This window comes from Nicotiana tabacum, chromosome 24 (genome assembly GCF_000715075.1).
Source record: "Nicotiana tabacum cultivar K326 chromosome 24, ASM71507v2, whole genome shotgun sequence".
Lineage (NCBI taxonomy): Eukaryota > Viridiplantae > Streptophyta > Magnoliopsida > Solanales > Solanaceae > Nicotiana > Nicotiana tabacum.
In genome coordinates this window covers 24,630,564-24,649,120 of record NC_134103.1, presented here as the reverse complement: position 1 = coordinate 24,649,120, position 18,557 = coordinate 24,630,564, and the positions used below count along the sequence as shown (strand labels likewise).

General features: G+C 34.1%; 2 protein-coding genes across 6 annotated transcripts; one reads left to right on the top strand and one right to left on the bottom strand.

Moving 5' to 3' along the window:
• Positions 1–2,108: 2,108 nt before the first annotated feature.
• LOC107795842 (putative hexosyltransferase MUCI70) lies at positions 2,109–8,055 on the bottom strand. Of its 4 annotated transcripts, XM_016618568.2 has the most exons (9): positions 7,918–8,005; positions 7,527–7,733; positions 7,302–7,317; positions 6,091–6,189; positions 4,513–4,871; positions 3,909–4,120; positions 3,560–3,816; positions 3,277–3,455; positions 2,109–2,736 (listed from the first exon to the last, which is right to left on the bottom strand). In XM_016618568.2, the coding sequence occupies exons 2-9, from the start codon at positions 7,527–7,529 to the stop codon at positions 2,659–2,661; spliced, it is 1,203 nt and encodes a 400-aa protein (XP_016474054.1). In that variant the 5' UTR covers positions 7,530–7,733; positions 7,918–8,005; the 3' UTR covers positions 2,109–2,658. The 4 variants fall into 4 exon arrangements, with proteins under 4 accessions (XP_016474054.1, XP_016474034.1, XP_016474040.1 ...); XM_016618548.2 differs by lacking the exon at positions 7,302–7,317 and having other exon boundaries at positions 7,918–8,055; XM_016618554.2 differs by lacking the exon at positions 7,302–7,317 and having other exon boundaries at positions 7,816–7,926.
• A 653-nt stretch (positions 8,056–8,708) lies between these two features.
• LOC107795823 (uncharacterized) lies at positions 8,709–16,495 on the top strand. Of its 2 annotated transcripts, XM_016618532.2 has the most exons (9): positions 8,709–8,873; positions 10,320–10,442; positions 11,403–11,600; positions 12,212–12,290; positions 13,905–14,053; positions 14,332–14,445; positions 15,443–15,574; positions 15,850–15,963; positions 16,064–16,495. In XM_016618532.2, the coding sequence occupies exons 1-9, from the start codon at positions 8,820–8,822 to the stop codon at positions 16,109–16,111; spliced, it is 1,011 nt and encodes a 336-aa protein (XP_016474018.1). In that variant the 5' UTR covers positions 8,709–8,819; the 3' UTR covers positions 16,112–16,495. The 2 variants fall into 2 exon arrangements, with proteins under 2 accessions (XP_016474018.1, XP_016474026.1); XM_016618540.2 differs by lacking the exon at positions 16,064–16,495 and having other exon boundaries at positions 15,769–15,898.
• The last annotated feature ends 2,062 nt before the right edge of the window (positions 16,496–18,557 follow it).

The following is an 18,557-nucleotide window of genomic DNA, read 5'->3' as shown; positions in this document are numbered from 1 at the left end:
ATGTATTCGACCTTGTCAAGAAATACTATTATGATATCATGAACCCTGTCGACAAATCCTCCTATTCCTATGACTTCCAAATATGCTTACATTATTTAAGACAGCCAATGCTTGAAAAGGACCCGATGAATTAGATTAATTCACTTTATAACTTTGCATCCATATATTATGTACAACCTGATATTTAAAAAGTCAGAAACATATGGCCCCAACAGCTGCTTTCAAAAAAGTCCAGTTTCTAAATTGGACAACTTTTTAGCTATAAAAAGACTAAGGACCAAACATTTAACATTCATATTATACACCCAATAATTCCTCGGGTACTCGGCCAACTATTAGCATTGTATGTCACAATTATCATGAACATGTAAGTCACAAATTTTAGGTAACAACTTTTTCAAATGAATGCTATGGAAAAACATTGTCATTATAGTTTAATTTGGTGTAGCATGTCATTTTCCATTTTGATCCGGATACAAACTAAAATTTACATGCAATCACTTTATAATTAATGACATAATTATGTAAATATATTTGTAATTTTGTATCAATAATGCATAAAAATACTTAATTTCACTTATCAGTATCACAATGATATCAGGACCTGGGGTAACCAACTTTATCTTCCTTCAGAAACATCATATTAAAAAACAAAATTTGAAAAATGTATAAAAAGAGCAAGATATTAATAATGGTTATATGTATAGAACACAAGATTAGGTCGTTTACATGAATGATATTGAATATTTCACCAAATCATCAAAACGAATTTGACTTGCTAACTAGACCATCAAAACTAACCAAATGTATGACACACGTATGATGTATTATACAATTAAAAGGTAACCATTAAATATTTGTTTTTTAAGGTAATCATTAACTATAATATTTAACTCAAAAATGGTGAAGTAGAAGCCCCAAATTTTTCAAATTGTAGCCCAAAATCCACAGGCTTCTGAATATTCCCTAAAATATAGAGGCCAAAAATTCAGCCAAAAAGCAATATATATCAGAGCCAGGTTTCGATCCTGGGACCTGTGGGTTATGGGCCCACCACGCTTCCGCTGCGCCACTCTGATTTGTTGTTTTACCCTCACAGTAATATTAATTATACTAATCAAATAGCAAAAGAAAAATAAGCCCAAAGGTCCCTTGAACCTCCTTACAATTTTCACTTTGCCTTCGTATCTTCGATTTATATTTCTATTCGTTGCCATATCTTTTTTGGTTTTTCACAAAATTTGCTACATTTTCTTTTTCCAATTTTTTTAACATGTATGGGTAAGGGGAAGAATTAAAAAAATAAACAGAATTTTACACCCATTTTGTTTGCCAATGACTAAGGTTTTTCTTCTTCCGACAGCTAAGTTTGAAAAATAAATCTGTGAACTATAAAATATAGCTATTTGTTGGTTCGTCATGAATGTATTTGGTTAATTAAAAGTATAACATGATTGATTAATAAGAAAGTTCTAACTTTTCAGGTTGCACACTAAAATCTTGCAGTATGCTTATATTCATCAAGTAACTTTCACTCTTTTTCACATTCTTGTTCAAGAACTAGATGTTGATATCCTAGGACTACTATTTTATTATGTTTCATCTTGGGTTTTCAGTGTTGTTAGAGTTTGTCATTTGGTACGTAACAAAATGGGAAATATTCCTTCGCATACATTTCTACAAAAAGTTCACTGCAACTAGCCTCAAGGTTGTTTTGAAATTTTTTTATGCCAACCACCAATTTGAACAAGCATCAAGAATCACTAGACATGAAGTGTAAAATTCAATTGCATGTTACACGAGTTGTGTTTACACTACTCTTTCATTTTTCATAGTGTCGAACCTTATTTACTGGTTATTGTTTTTGCTTTTCATCTATTTCCTGATTCGTATAATGTTATTATTTCTATGGTTTCTGTTGATGGTACTGATATATTGTCTATTTTCGTCAACAGTCTCTCTACTCCCTCTGGGTAGGGATAAGAACATGCTACCCTCCCCAAACCCCACTTGTGGGATTTTACTGGGTCGTCGTCGTCGTTACAATTTTCATGAAAAAATGTGCATAGACAAAAGTTAAGAGCATTTCACTACAGAAAAAATGAACCTGCCAAAAGATCCATGGCTCGATATGGTGAGATGGAGTAATTTCATCAATGTTAGCTGGAAATGAGAAAATACAATATCCAATATACAGAAAGTATATCTGGTCAAGATTGTACAAGTGTTTCAGATGAGATGGTCCGCGCTCCTCTCAGTGGAGTCTCTACTACAGTTAAATACATTTTTACAAGCTTCTGCAGAACTTGTTAGGATCTGAACCCACAAGTAGTCTCAGAAAATATCCAACAGTAATGATAACTCAAGCTGCAGTGACACCTCGCGAGCTAACTACTCCGTCCTCAATCACATGAAGAGGGTGGCTCAAAGGCAGATCAGTGAGTTAGTGCCCATTCTCTTGGGCCAAAATGACAAACCAAAGGTATTCAATGGAAGTTCCATCACCTACTCAGTAGAGTCTGAACTAATTCCGCATCCTAATATGTATAATATCTAGTTGTCAATGAAATGCATCAGTTCATCTTCAAACTGAAAATTAGTTCAAGTGGGATGAGCAAGAGGTCCAGTTTACCAAGTCCATGTAAAAAATGAAGAATATCAACTTATTCTTGGAGGAGGTGGAGAGGATGGATCTCTGTGATGAAATAACTTCACCAGTGACCTACGCTCACAATCCTGCAGAAGCAAACATTTAAACAGACAATGAAACTCCATAGAACTGCGTTTACACAGGTAGAGACACAGGGTCCAATGTTGTTCAAATATCAGAACTTCACAATCTAGCAGAATAATGTAGTAGTTAGTAGAACACATATGTTTCCAGCAAACAAGCACATCTGTTGCTGTGTACTGATACTATTTCAACAAAATAATGACATTGAGAGCATCATGTTTTACATGTTCACTTCCTAGTTTAATGAAAGATAGAGTAGCACAGGTGACTACAAGTTGTCCGAGCTCGATAAGATGTCAACTTATTTTAGGAAAATGGTGTTAATATTCAAACTGACACAAAACAATATTGCAAAATCAAATCACAAATAGCTTATCCTGGTTAGGCAGATGGATTGAAGGAGGTTAAAATACTGCAGAAACATATCTAGCAAAACAGTTAGTTTTCAAGAGCAAGCAGATGATTCAACAGTGACCATCTTTGTTTGTTAGTTTCGCAAGAGTTGTAAATAAAAGAATTAAAGCGGCCCGAAGAATCCTCACCTTAAACATATTTAAATGGAATGGTTTGTCTGGATTCATTCTCTTCAGTTTTAGGAATGTATACGCGAAGCTTAGTTGGTCACGTGAAGTAAATCGGTCAACTTCATTGAACCAGAGGCAAGAAAACAGATTTGACATGGGTGTATGTGCTCTGACAATAAAAGAACCTTCAGGCACATCTGCAGTATGCCAGAAAACCAAAATTAGTTCAACAAACTGCATATGAACGAAGAAGGCAACAAAGAAATAAGATAAAATAGTAAGCATGAAAATGGCTACATACAGCTCGGCAGAGGAGGATTTGGATCTGAAGGGTCAAATTTGGTAAGACCATCAGATTGGTAAAATGAAAACTGTTCGTCAATGGCAGTGTGATTGTACTTATTTAGACGCTTATTTTGGAGTACTTCTTCCCAAACACAATGCCGAGTATAATGATTTGAAATGGCATACTCAGAGCCAGTATGCCACAAGAAATGATCAATTATCAACATTGGATCAGTTGTGAGCCGCAGTTTGCTATCAAGCCAAATAGAGTACCTAATAATTGCCACAAGAGGAGAACAAATTCATCTTCAATTGGAGCAAGCTGCATAAAGAATGAAATCCAACTAGGAAATATGGAAAATCACCTAGAAGAAGGAAAGAGGCGATGTGTCAAAAACTTTGGCACTTTCCCTGTTTTACGCATATCTTTGTATGGTAAATTCTTGACAACAACTAATTTCCACAAACCAACGAATCCACCATCATCAGGTGTGCTTCCTTCTGTTGAGAGCGTGGAAAGAGTTTCCTCATCAACAAACATAACAAAACATACATTCTTCTTCGAATACTCACTGATCTGAAAAGGAAATGATCAATTCAAACTAAGCACATATTGTTATATCTACGCCTGCTTTGGGCTTTCCAAAGATAATAACATCTAACAATCTGTAAAATATTGCTATATTAAGTCACTTTTTATTAGAGAAAACTGATGTATCCGCGATACATGTATTAGAAAGTTACTAAAGACATTTCTGGATTACAAGTTTTGTATGCAATTTCTATTTCCGAGAATAAAGACAGCAAACACAGTTGAATACTACAAGGTTATTAGAATGAAAAAGAAAAAAGGAATTTCCAGCCTTTGAGGTGCTTAATAACTTCGGAATGGATATAACCAAACAATCTAAACGGATATCATTCCAAGATAGAGGAATAAATACAGAGAAAAAAAAGCCAAATCATTACCAATTTGCTTGTTGGTCTTCTTAGAAAATCAGAACTTCCAAAAATACATGATGATACGACCACTCTGCATGTACTCATGTATCTTTTATCCTCCTCTTTCAAATCAAATCCAGTACTTGGAAAACCTTCAGCTCCCCTAACAAAACCACAACGAATTGTTTGATTTACAGCAAAAAATGATTGTTCTCTTTCTTCAAAGGTCTGATGTCCACCAAATTTGGGTTCATGAGCATCAATATGGGAAGCTTCCTTTTCTGTTTCCATATATCCCAAGGAAAACTGGGTGAAATTCAAAAAGTCCTTGGGTTCAACAAGAAAATCGACGGAATCCCTAAATGCTACCTCACAAGGAAAAAAACCTGAAAAATCAAATAGAAAAGAAATGAGGATTTGCAAATTTCCTAACTGATGTTAACAAAGGGATAGACTTTCACTAACTGATCTCTAGAAGTTATGAGAATTCAGCATAGCCACGTGATAATATATACTTTTTGGCACTTTTGGAGCAAGAAAAAGAAGTGAAGAGGATGAATAAGACTCGAAACTTGTTGAGTCGGGCAAGCTTTATTTCATATCTGCGCACTCCAAATTACTTGGATTAAACACATCCAAAGCATGTTTAAGCTTTGGTTGCCACCAGCCTCAATAAAATAAACCGTTTTGAACTTTGACCTTGAAATTCATTGATAGATTACATAAGACAGGTAATAATATGATCTTGTATAGCAGGCAATATTTGCTCCAAAGAAGAGGTTTATCGAAGGCATTCTTATCCTCATATCAACCTTTTCTATATTTCATGGAACCTTTTCCAAAAGAGACTTATGTTTCTTTATAATTTTGTTATATCACTATATATGCAATAGACATTTTGATGTGTTAATCCCAGTTTGTCCAAACAAGGCCACTTCACTGCAGATGACTGAAAAGGAAGGTGCTTCGTACTAAAATCAACCTACATAAGCTTTATCAACCTTGTGTAGAGTTACCAGTTGATTGAGGTGTAGTTGAGTGGTTGATGTAGAGTTACGAAGAAAATTAAAAGTACGTATTACGGCTTAGCTTAGTTTATGGCTATTTTGGATTATGGAACAACAAGACATTCAAAGAGTGGACACCGGAAAACCATAGAAATTTGAAGCACATCTTCTTCTTATCCTTGTCATTTGGAGTAACAAAATTGTTATTTTTTTACCTTTTGATAGCTATTAACAGTAATTAACGACATAGTTTCTAAAGGACGTACTTCAGGATTTATAAAGAAAACTTAGAGATCTGCACTATCACTCTTAGATTGCCACACAACCATCAAACAAACAGGTAAAAAGAGAATGCTCAGCTATAGTTCTCCACATGTATCTCTGCTTATTAACAACTGTGGAAAGTGCTTCAAACTGACTACAAAGTTCTAGGATTTACGCTGCACTAATTCTTGCTAAAATGTCATTATTAGTTATCATCTATTTTGGCCAGGACAAATATAACTGCTCTGCTCATTGTCTGCTAGCTGGAAACTCTCTTATTAAAGACATAAACTCATGCAAGAGTCTATACGAGCATAGTAAAGGTGAGTCTTACGCTGCCTACGGGGTTTCTTCGTTGGGCGATCAGGGACATCATGCCCAATATAATCTTCTTGTAATTCTCTCCAAGGCAACATGCCATGTTCCAGTTTACCTGCAAAGCACAATCGGATTTGAATAATATCTAAACATAGGAAAAGCTTATCAAAGAATTTATAAACTCTTGAGACTCCATAGATTAGTTTAGATTGAAAACAAAGCCGATTTCTCTAACGATTTCTATATTATAGTTATAATAATAGTAATGGTTTCAGCATGAGAAGCTAGTCTCGGTAAAGCAGGTCTGTTATCCTCCAACTAATGTCTAGGATGTTAAAGCAGCCACAGGGATACAGAAGCGGATTAGGATTTGAACTTTATGGGTTCGAGTCCGGGATTCTACCATAGTTCATTTGATTTACAGGATTCAAAATCTAATATTTGTAGTTATATAGTAAAAAAATTTAATACATATAAAGAGTTTTAACCAAAACTATTGGATTTGGATGAACCCGTAACGTGTGCTCTATGTCCGTCCCTGCTTGGACGCCGCCTGCCCAAAATATACTCACGGTAGTATTACTCATTTATAAGTGTAGAAAGCCCAACGAGAAAGAGTAGCAATTGCCAGCAGTAACTTACTAATATTTACAGTCTTAAATGAATAAATTATAACATCCAGTGCGCTAGAGGATACAGATATCCAGTGCACTAGAGGATAAGCACATACAAGTTTAAAGCTTATAGCTAGAAGTTTGGCCAATAAAAAAAAAAGATGTGCCTAAGATCAGAGGCGGATCCAAGATTTGCACATCACGAGTCCGAGTTCGGAATTCTACCACTATCCATTTGATTTACTTGGTTCGAACTCTATTACAATTGGTACTTATTTAATGGTTTTTTCACACATATACCCGGGGGCAGAGCCCCAAAAAAAGTTACGAGTTTGGCAGAATCCAGCTTTGTAGTAGCAGGTTCATCTTAATCCACTACTTTCGAAACGGACGGAATGTAAATTTATGTGAAAAAATTCAGCAAAATTACAATATCTACGCAATAACTAGTAGATATGAACACATAACTTTAAAAGTATAATAGATGGTTGAACCAATAGAGTTTAAATACTTGATCCGCATTTGTTGTGTTTGAGCCAAAGCTACCAGGTTTGAATGAAACCCATAAGTCCTTAACTACATCCTCCCCTACCTAAGATGGAAAGAAAATTACCCATTTCATAACAGGCCTGCCAAAATGCAATAAGCTTCAGTTTTATCAATAACTATAAAAATGTTAAGACTGCAATATGGAACTGTAGAATGAAATGAATTATGAGCCCGTGCAGATTATCTGTTTAAATAACTGATAAGCATTAACTACCAATGACAGTTAACTATTTGGATAGAAGTGCTGAAATTGAAAAAATTTCCAAAATGCTTTCTTTATATTACTTACCATGGAAGTGCATCCCTAAGCCAAAAACAGCGAAAGAGATAAAGCAGAGGACAGCAAGTGAAAACACCCAAAACAGCAATCCGTTGTTTGAAAACCGGCTCAACTTTCGTCCTCCTCTTCGAGAAAGTTCAGTATTGTTCTTATAGAGACCCATCACTCACAGTCACAACAACATCCCTCCAAATCCTTAAACATCAAACTTCTCATCTGTCATAATAATTATAAAAAAAAAAATATGAATTTGTTTAAATATTACATGATACGTGTAAATCTAATAAAAGCATTTTACCTATTCATTTCCATTCCGATGAACGTAAATACAATTTAGGTTAGTTAAATTTGTAGATCGATAGTTGTAGATAAAAATTTGTGTTTTAGATCGGTTTTTTACCTGAGTAGTGTGATCTGAGTCTAATAACAGACCGTCGGTTGGCTCGCGCCGAGTAGAAGCTGAGCCACGACAACTAGCTCCATTACACAGTTTTTGACAATTTTTAACGTTGTCTGTTTTTAGGAAGTAGTAGTATAGTAACTTTACCATGTAGTAGTAAATCTTCCGTTTTCTTTTCAATTTTATTTTTATGATGATATGGCATTCTTTTTTAGTTTAAAATTTCTACATATATATTTTTTTTCATTACTTTTAAGAAATTAGATTCATTTAACTATTTTATTGAATTAACTTTTCAACCATTCACATATTGTTCTGCTATCACTAACATAATATACCCGCTTAATTAATTTTGCTACTTAACTGTTTTAAATTTTGTCTTATATTTTTTTATTTTCAAAACAATGATATCTTTTTGTATTTGAAACTATTTAACTTTAAATTTTATATTTTATTTGCAATCACTATAACATAAGGACATGTTTAAAGGATATTTTAGTAAGTGGCAAAAGCTATTTCTCTTTCGTGAATAAATTTCATATTTAGTCAAAATATTCTCATATAAGATGAAACACAAAGAGTATTAATTTTATATTATCACTAATATAATACACAAGCAAAATCTAAATCAACATATAAGCTCTCTCTTCATTTAAATACAACAACAGACAAAAAAGAAATACTCCGATGCACTAACATTGTATTTTCTTTTTGTGTGTAAATCATCAATATTTGAAGTTAAAGACTCAGATTAAAAATTAGCCCATGGATAGCCCGACCGAAACTGACCCGAAATAAGGAGGCGTAATACCAAGACCAAACGACACCGTATCATTAAAACCTGAAAACAGCAAGACAGCAGCAGCCGACTGCCGCCAAGTGAAAGAAGAAAGAAAACAACAATGGCAACGGAGTTAGAAGAATTGATTGCCTTTCTCTCTTCCCCTTCTCCTCCAGTAAGTATCAAAGAATCCTTTTGTACTAATAATACAACTCAATAATGTTACAAGTATTCTTTCTGCTTGAGTTTTTAATTTCTTTCAGCTAGTCTTCAATTGGATTAGTTGAAGTAAATGAAGAATAGTTTTCTTCAAATATTTATATTATAACTTGAATTTGGACCAACCCTTTTCATCAGTATAATTTACTTCTTGATTTTTTATTTCCTGTAGGCTGTAGCTACTCTTTAATTGGATTAATTTGATGTGAAGAAAGAATTTTTTTTCTTAAAATAAACAAAACAGCTGAATTGGGTCGAACCCTTTTCGTATTAAAAATTTATAATACCCTTTAATCTATTTATACTAATAATTCAACTTAATAATGTAATTAGTATAATTTCTGCTTGATTTTTATTTCTTTTAACTAGTCTTCAATTGGATTAATTGAAGTTAGGAAAGAATATTTTTCTTAAAATATTTATGTTAGAACTAAACTGGGACAAACCCTTTTCGTTTTACAGGTAATTGATTAGAGTATTTTGTCAATTAGTGATCATTTTTGCTATGTAAATGTATCACAAACCTATACCCTTTAATTCTTTTATATGAATAATTCAACTCAATAATGTAATGAGTACAATATTTTTGAATTTTATTTCTTTTAGCTAGTGTTCTAATTGGATTAATTGATGTAAAGAAAGAATCTTTTCTTTAAAATTTTATATCAGAACTGAATTGGGATGAGCCCTTTTCGTTTTACAGTTAATTGATTTGAGTTTTGGTCAATTACTGAATAATCTCTTACTATGTATGATTGAACAATGATTTTTAGTGGAAAAAGTAGTGTCTTTCTTAGATTTTTAACGTGGAACTGTGATGCATTTGAACCCCTTTCATATTTATTTCTGATCTTTTGGTCTCTTTGTTGAAGTTTTTGCTATGTATGTTTGAAGAATGGTTCAGCTTGAAATGCAACGGTTGAGATAATGGAAGAATCTTTTCGTATAAATTTTAAATTAGAACTCACTGAGGGGTGAACCCTTTCTGTCGTAGAGCTATTTTCTTTTAGTGTTTGCTAGTTTGATTGAGCTTTTTGGTATATGCTTGAGCAATGATTTTAGGTGAAAAAAGTAGCTGTTGGAATAAAGTAAGAATCTTTTGTTAAATTTTTTCCTTGGAACTGAACCATGGTGAACCTTTAAGTCCTTTTTTTTAATAGGTTTGAGTTTTAAGTTGTGCTGTTATGCTTTTTCGCTATGTATGGTGAACAATGCTTTAGGTGAAAATAGCGTTGGATTAAAAAAAATAAAGTTAGAATTTTTTCTTAAAAATTTTAATGTGGAATTGAACTTGTGATGAATCTTATTCGTGTTACAGCTAATTGCTTTGAATTTGGGTTGTCTTTTTGAGTTTTTTTGATATATATATATATATATATGTATGTTTGAAAAATGATTTTAGGTGAAAAAATTAGCGGTTGATATTGTTCGTGATTACACTGGTTCTGAGGATGGCTTGGAATCTCTTGGCAAGTATTCTAACGTTGTGCTTCCCTCTCTGTTTCGCCTTCTCGGTGAAAAAAAGGTAGCAGCATCTTCTAATTTGTTGCATGACTACATCAATAAAGTTTACATCATGGGTACTTGAAACACGAAGAGTTAAACAAATACTCCATTTTATCCTGAGTTATATAGGTAACACTTTAACTTCGGAATTTGAAATTAAAATTGAAGATTTGTTCAAAAAAATAGTAAATAAAAAAAATATTTTAACTGTTATAATGGCTGGATGTTTGTAATATTTTCTTTAGCATTTAAAAGATTCTTACCAAAGTCAAAATAGGTCAGATATTTTGAAGGAGGGAGTAGTTCCTTATCCCTGTTAGCTAAATGAACTGCTACAGTTAGCCTTGATAGTAGCATAAACTAGGCGTAACCATCCATATCTAAACATGGTGATAGAGCAACAATTCTTTTGTTCTTTTCCTTCTTCTTGATATGAGAATTTTATTGCCAAAGCATCCAGGCGATCTGCATAGCAATGATTATTTACAATGACTTTTGAAAATAAAAAGAAACAAATATTATGTTATACCAAAGTTCACAGTGCAAACTAACTTACTTTTACCAGATCAAAAAAATGTTCGCTGTGCAAACACTTTATCCCAACTTTGAGAAAGACTTTATGCAAAAATTAAACTGTTCATGAAATCTTTTCTTTTATTTTACTAGCATAACGTAATGAGCCTGAACAAGATAGAGCTCAATGAGATCTCTTGAAAGTATGAAACTTTCCATGTTGATGGATATACATAGGGGATCGCTTTCTTTCTTGCAAGCGCTTGTTATTTTTGTTCCATACTAATTGTTCCAAAGTCCTACAAATTTATCGTTGATTAACTCCTACCATGATGAGTTCTTTTATCTAACTCAGTTTATTGACGTGTTCTTTAGTTTTCTTTTCTTGTATTGATAGTTATACTATGCAGTAACCTCCAGAAGTCTTATTCCATTTATCTTTTCTTGTATTAACAAACTCATTCAGGTGGTTTCTGAACCTGCGGCTCAAGCACTAGTAAATCTGTCACAAAAGCCAGAGTTGGCAGGTAAGATGGTTGAGATGCATATGGTTAAGACATCGATGGAGACCCTGTACAAGCAAGATTGTGAAATCACAACTCTGCTGATTATGCTCCTTGTTAATCTCACACAGCTGGATGCTGGTATTGATTCTTTGCTTCAGGTTAATTCTCATCTTTATTTTTTTTAACACTATCGCTTTATATGCAAAGTTTAACTTTTAAGCTACTAATAGGTGTCAACATTCTTGTTTACACAACAACAACAACAACAAACCCAGTGTAATCCCACAAGTGAGGTCTGGGAAGGGTAGTGTACGCAAACCTTACCCCTACCTTGTGAAGGTAGAGAGGTTGTTTCCGATAGACCCTCGTGAGATAAATTCCTAAAATTGCGTCCTGTAGCTTTCTTAAGTTAATCAATAATGGAAGAAAGTTTCCCCATTTAACCTTTCATATGAGAAAAGAACGGGCAATTTTGCATATATTAGGTTTCAATTCTGCATTTCTCTTGCATTTATTGAATGGCTGGAAAAAGAAAGAAAAAGATACCTGTCCAAAAGTTGAAAAAAATAAAAAGACAGAAAGAGAGACACAAAAGAAACAAGAGGAGTTCCATAAACATTTTAAATCATGTCGTACACTTTGCACCTGGTGTTAGGTTGTGGTCATTCAGTCATTGTTTCTCCCCAATTAATTGTCTAAGTTGAATACGCCATCATAAAAATAACAGTGTCTTATGCTTACTATGCTGATTGCTTTTGCTGGTTGGCAGTCTGCAGACGAGAAGATGCATGGCTTAAATGTCATGAAGCTTGTGAGATCATTTTGTTCGTCCCCCGATGAGGGAAAAGGTATGTTTAATTATCATTCAGTTTTCCCTTTTATCCAGATTAATGATTTTGAGTGTTTCAAGCACTTTTGGTACTTTAGTCTCCAGAGACCAGAACTAAGAGTGAAAATGAACCGATTGCAGCTGAAATTGTACAAGCCTCCAGATTGTCTGTTTGAACATGAATTGATTGCCTAACTGGAGAACTTGGCTTTAGTTTACCTTAGCTCGGTTTAAATTGGATACAAATCTAAGTCAACAAATTACTATTGTGAATTTTCATGGATCTTCTCATATATTCAAAGGATTGATGCAAAAGTCTTCAAACCCGAACCCACAAGTTCTATCCACAAATTTGGTCCGTTGAGCTTTAAACTTAACCGTATGTGACTTCCTGTGTTATAATAAGAAAAGGTGAATTCTCGATTTAGGAACAAGAAACTTGGTAAGTATGAGAACTACTGCGCAAAAGATAATTGAAGCATTAGATCTTATAAGTCACTGAAAACCTAAGGGAGAAGAGGCAGCAACGATTACTAATCTGTGGCCTAAACAAATTCTAGGATTTGTGGATTTGTTAAGAACAGGAATAACTTGATTAAGGACCAGAGATGTAGGAGGTGGTGGTGGCACTTTCAAGGTGATCTTTCTGGTGGCAAAGGACATAAATAGAACGTTGAAGGTTTTGGTAGCTGCTTAATGAGGTGTGATGGCGGGGTTTTGGTAACTGCTTAGTTCCATAGATCTTACCCGTTCTGTGCAAAGATTGATATTGGCCAATGCTGGAATCTATCCAAAGAAGGACATGTATATTTAATGCCTTCCTTATAAGTCGTTTATCCTCAGAAAAAGCGAAGAAAAATAATACTAGACCCAATGTTTTCTTCTTAAATTTTGGTGGGGGTTTGTGACAGGTGCAATTCGTGATGGGGTATGTGTTTGTGATCCTAGCACTTCTTCCTGATGAGTGAAACTGAAAAGTGGCAACTCTTTGATTTAAAGTTCCAAACTGCCAGTAGATGAAGGGAACTATATTGGAGGAGGAAAAAAGTACTCCCCGGGGAAATAGTTTATTCAGTTGACCGCATTATTGGCCATTTGGCTGCTCATAACCTTGGGTTACATTAAAGCCGAAAGTAGTTATTATATAGCTGATTCTTGCCCCAATATATGTATTTAACCTTTTCATTTCGCACTTCTTGCAATATAATCATTATCAAAATTGCTTCATAAGTATGTGTTTTGGCACCCAAACATGTGGCCTAGTGGTCAGTAAAGTCGGTGCTAACCTTGGGTTCACATCCAAGCTTAGACAAAAAGTACTAGGTAATATCTTCCCATCTACCTAGGCTTTGGTAGGCAAAGTTACACCGGTACTTGTGCTGGTGGGAATTAGCAGGTACCCGGTGGAATAGTTGTGGTGCGTGCAAGCTAGCCCGGGGCACCACCGTCATAAAAAAGTTTGTGTTTTTATTTTATTTTGGCTGATACTGAACAGAGTAAACAGTTAGATGCAAACTACTTTAAAATTTGATTTTGTATTCTACGGCACAAGAAATTATTGGCTTAACTTTCTGATAGGATTATTATCTTTATTGCTGTTATTACTACAGATCTCTTTTTCCCTTGTTATCAGGTGATCCCTTTGAACATGTGGCTTCTGTACTTGTTAACATTTCCAAGAAGGAACAGGGAAGAAAGCTTCTGCTTGAACCAAAACGAGGCCCTCTAATAAAGCAAATAGTACAGCAGTTTCATTCTAAGAACTTGTTGAGAAAGAAAGGGGTATGTGGTAGGATACCTTTCAGTTCGAGATGGCTTTTTGTGCATATATAGTCTTCTGCTTTAAAATCTATGTATTTGAATGTGAAAATGGAAAAGTTTGGAAGTGCTTCAAAATTCTGTCATCAAGCATAAAGCACCAAGATATTTAGTTTGTGCCCCTTAGACTGAGCAGCTTGGCTTGATCCAGCGTTTTAACTGTATATTTAAAGTTTTTTTTAACAATCATATGATTAGCAGAAGATTAGCTGGAAAAGTTGTGCAATGTTTTTTGGATACAGGTCGCAGGAACCATCCGGAACTGCTGCTTTGAAGCGGAGAGTCAGCTTCAAAATTTGCTTTTGATTTCTGAGTTCTTGTGGCCAGCTCTGCTCCTGCCTGTTGCTGGAAATAAGGTGACTTTTACTTCTTTAAGGAAGATGCGAACAATAATTCAATTTTTTTTGCATGTTTGTAGTAATCTTCAATCTATTTATAATTAAAAGTTGAAAGAATGGCGGGGTCTTTGCTTTTCTCAGTGCATATGCAACATTTTTTGTTTCTGTTTCATGAAACTCCTAAGAGTCTTCAACCTTCTAAGGCTTGTGTTTCCATCATCTCAAACTCATATTTATAATCCTTGATAGAGAGTTATCGTTCAATTATTCTCTCTCTGATTGAATTAGTTCAAGCATGCAGAAAAATAGATAAGTTCAAGCAGATAATGTGAAAACTGAAAATTAAGAAATGCTTTTCGCTCTCGTTGGAATGGAATAGCAAAGTTTCCATCTTTATGTAAGGAAAGCACTGTCTGCCATGATTTTCTTTCAACAAGTATGCTCAGAGTTTCTGTGTTAATTGTTGTTACAGAAAAGGGAATGGTTTATATGCACACTGATATGCTGATTAAGATTTTTATCCTGACAAGTAGAGAGTAGCTGCATCTCAGTTATTCACTTCTCAATTCTTAAGGGCTAGTTGTTTTAGGATTTAGCCAATAACATTATATGTTGCTGAACGAGTGTAGTAAGCATTAGTATGGTAACCTGAAGGCTTAGAATATCACTTATACAGGGAAAAAAAGTTTGTTAGGAGAAAAGAGAACAAGTCTTCAAAACGGGGCTAAAGGCGTAGGTGGAGCAGAGAATCATTTATGTTCGGTGCGCTGCTTGGATAAAGGCTAAAAAGGCTTGATTGAGATTTTTGTATCAGTTTTAAAATATCTTCCATGTCTGGACATATTTTTTCTTCTCTCTTTGCGTTATATATTTTTTCCCTTCTTGCTTTGTCTCCTCCTTTCCGATTATCCGTAGCTTGCTGTTATAGATATGTTAAACTAAATCTTATTGTCTCAATCCTCCATGTTTCTTCCCATTCGAATTGAATGTTTTCTTATAGGCTGACTTCTGACAGGTTTATAGTAAGGAAGACGCTCGTAAAATGCCACAGGAGCTTGCGAGTGCACTCTCAATCGAGCGAGAACCTGTTACTGATCCGGAAATTCGTGTACAGGCGCTAGAGGCTATTTATTTGCTCATATTACAGGTCTAACCTGAACTATTTTTTCTCTGTACTTCATTTTCTTATTAAACCCTTCAGCTGTGACAATAAGCAGCATATATTCCATCCTTTTTATGTTTGGAGTTCATATGTAGCCACTTAAAATGTATTGTAGCTCTTCTTGCTTTACGTATTTCATTCTCTCAAAATTGTCTCACTTTCAAATGCATGGATAGAAGGCAGCTATCGTTCTATCTAGTGAGATCATCTAATCAAGAATCGCCAGAGTTTAGTTTTTGGTCATCCTGGATTGATTGCAGGAAGCAGGCCGAAGAGCATTTTGGTCAGTGAATGGTCCCCGGATATTGCAAGTTGGCTATCAAGACGAGGATGATCCTAAAGCAATGGAAGCGTATGAACGAGCTGGCTCCTTGGTATTTCAAACTCCAGCATATTATCCGTCATATCTGTTCTGTTTTCTCGTAGGGAATATATGTTTAACCGCCTAACCTAAATTCATCTGAATGTTAACAGCTGCTTCAAGAGGGTGGCCTCGATGAAGCAACAGAGACATCATCATAGGCATCCTGCTTTCTTGCTGGTTTTGATACTGAGATGTCAACGAGTTCAAACAATCAACACAAACAGAAACTGCATGTTGCTTAGAGTATTCAAGCACTTTAGAAGTGACAGTGGTTCTAAGAGTATTTTAGATTATTTTTTTCTTCTTGTTTCGGTTTCTTGTGGCGGGGTTGGTTATGGTCCTCTACGTTAGGGACTCGGGTGGTGAATTAGTGGTTATATATATAAAGCAGGGCTTTGCTGCTGAAGGAAATGATAGAAGATTGATATGGAGAGTATGATTTCAGATATCTCTATACTGTTTAACTGTTATATTAGTGTCATTAATTGTAACATGCTTTTTTAGCTCCAGTGTAAAAACTGCAGCTGGTTTTCTTGCATTAACGACCTCTTCTACAGTTCCCTTAAATTCCCTTGACTTCAAAATATAGAAAAATCAGAAGCAGAAGTACAAACTATTGAGTAATACTTCAATTTGGTAATTTTTTACTTTAGTATTTTCAAGAGAAATGTTTTTCTTGATTAAATTATATTGTTGTGTTGAACTTTCGTAATTGCTGATTAACATTTTCATTAACGATAATGCTTTGCACAGAACAACAGAAAATCACTAATTTCCTTTTTTGGAGTAGAACATTTTCCTCTACTAGTATTTCAACTTTTCTTGCACAGTACTATTTGCTTGTCTCAAAACGTAATATTTTTTCCCGCAGACATGAAAACACCAATAATGCTGCCTATTTATATGCTCGACCAAACTAAAAGATACCTTAGAATATAGGAGTTATTACTGGTAAATACGTTACTAAAAGTAGTAGTGGATCGTAAGTATTTTTTTATTTTAAGCCAAAAATTTCGGATTCGAGATTTGGTAATAGAATCGTCTTTGGTGAGGAGTGCTTTATCGTAAAGTGGGACTTCCATGTGCAAATTCGAATTAATAACCCTTAAGTGGGACTTTTTGGAGCAAATTTGTATTAATTGAGCCCTAAAATGAGATTTTCAGGTGCAAATCTAAAATAATTAGGCCTTAAAAGGAGTAGTGGATATTATTATGTGAACTAAAAGAGTTATTGATAAATGTTGTACATTACATGATCTCGCACTAAATAGGAAAAAAAGGTAAGAATCTTTCTATCTTTCATTTACTCACTTGAGAAGTTTCCAATTGGAAAGATGACATTGTTCCACTTAACAAAAGATGAGAAAAGAAAAAGTGATGTTACGTAAGGGAACCAAAATTTGGGATTTTTACGTTCCTATACACTATTTGAAACTTTATTACCCTCCCTACTCAAGTTTCAATTTAATTACATAGGCATATATAATTTACCAATTATATACATTTTAGGAATTTAATGAGAATTAATTAACTCCTATAATCTCGCTAACGTACATAATCCGCTCCCCCCACGTTTCTCTGTCCATACCCCCCACGATTCTGTACTCACTCCCTCCATTAACGCTCTCTTCCATTTTTGTTCAAAAATCTTTTACAATCTCTATCAATCTTTCTGAATTCTCGCTCAAAATCCTACGAAAATCAGTAACAACTTAAAAATTTCCTTCCCTTACAATGAAGAAGAAAGGAGTTCCGAAGAATAGCCTTAAAAAAATTAATGTTTGTGATATTCCTACTTTTGATTTGGGTGTTTTCTCACAGGATTCGGCCAAAAAAAATAGTGAAATCGACACATGCAAAACCAGAGACAAAGTCCAAGCTTTCCCCTCGTGAAGTTAGGGCAGAAGCTCGAAAAAAACTCAAGCATGACAGGGATATTGGTAAAACTTCGACATCTTCTAAATCAGTAAAGCAGAAGAGCAAAAAAAATACTTGTGATGATGATTTCCTCGAAGAAGAAGTTATCATGAAACCTGCACAAAAAAAAAATCAAAGTTTCTCCTATTGTCAAACCTTCCAAAAAGAAGAAGGTTCAAAAATCTCCTAAAACCATACCCCAACAGTCATTGGAGAAGGTAAAATTTTAGTAGTTACAATTTTGGTTCTTTTTTTTTTTGGTTACAAAACATGTTCTCATTCTCACGACTATACATATTTTTTATTTTTCTATATTTGTAGAAATTTTGTTTACATTGTGTATATTTATTTTTGGTTATCAATTTTTTTACATTTTCCTGGAAATTATAGATTTCTTGTATATTATTCGAAATCATTTTGCTAGGAAATGTACTACATGATTTAGTTATTTTTATTGGTTATTATTTGCTATATTTGTATATGTTAGTTTCATTTTCTGTAAACAAATTGTATATATTATGTCTAGTTGTTAGTTTCTAATTTCTTGCTCTAAACATAATTTTATCAGTGCATTTGTAGTTTCAATTATGATTACTAATTTTATAACTTACTTGTATACAATGTATTAATATCTTTCTGACTGTAGCTAAAGTGTAGTAGAATTGTGATTATTTTATTTTTGGTCTT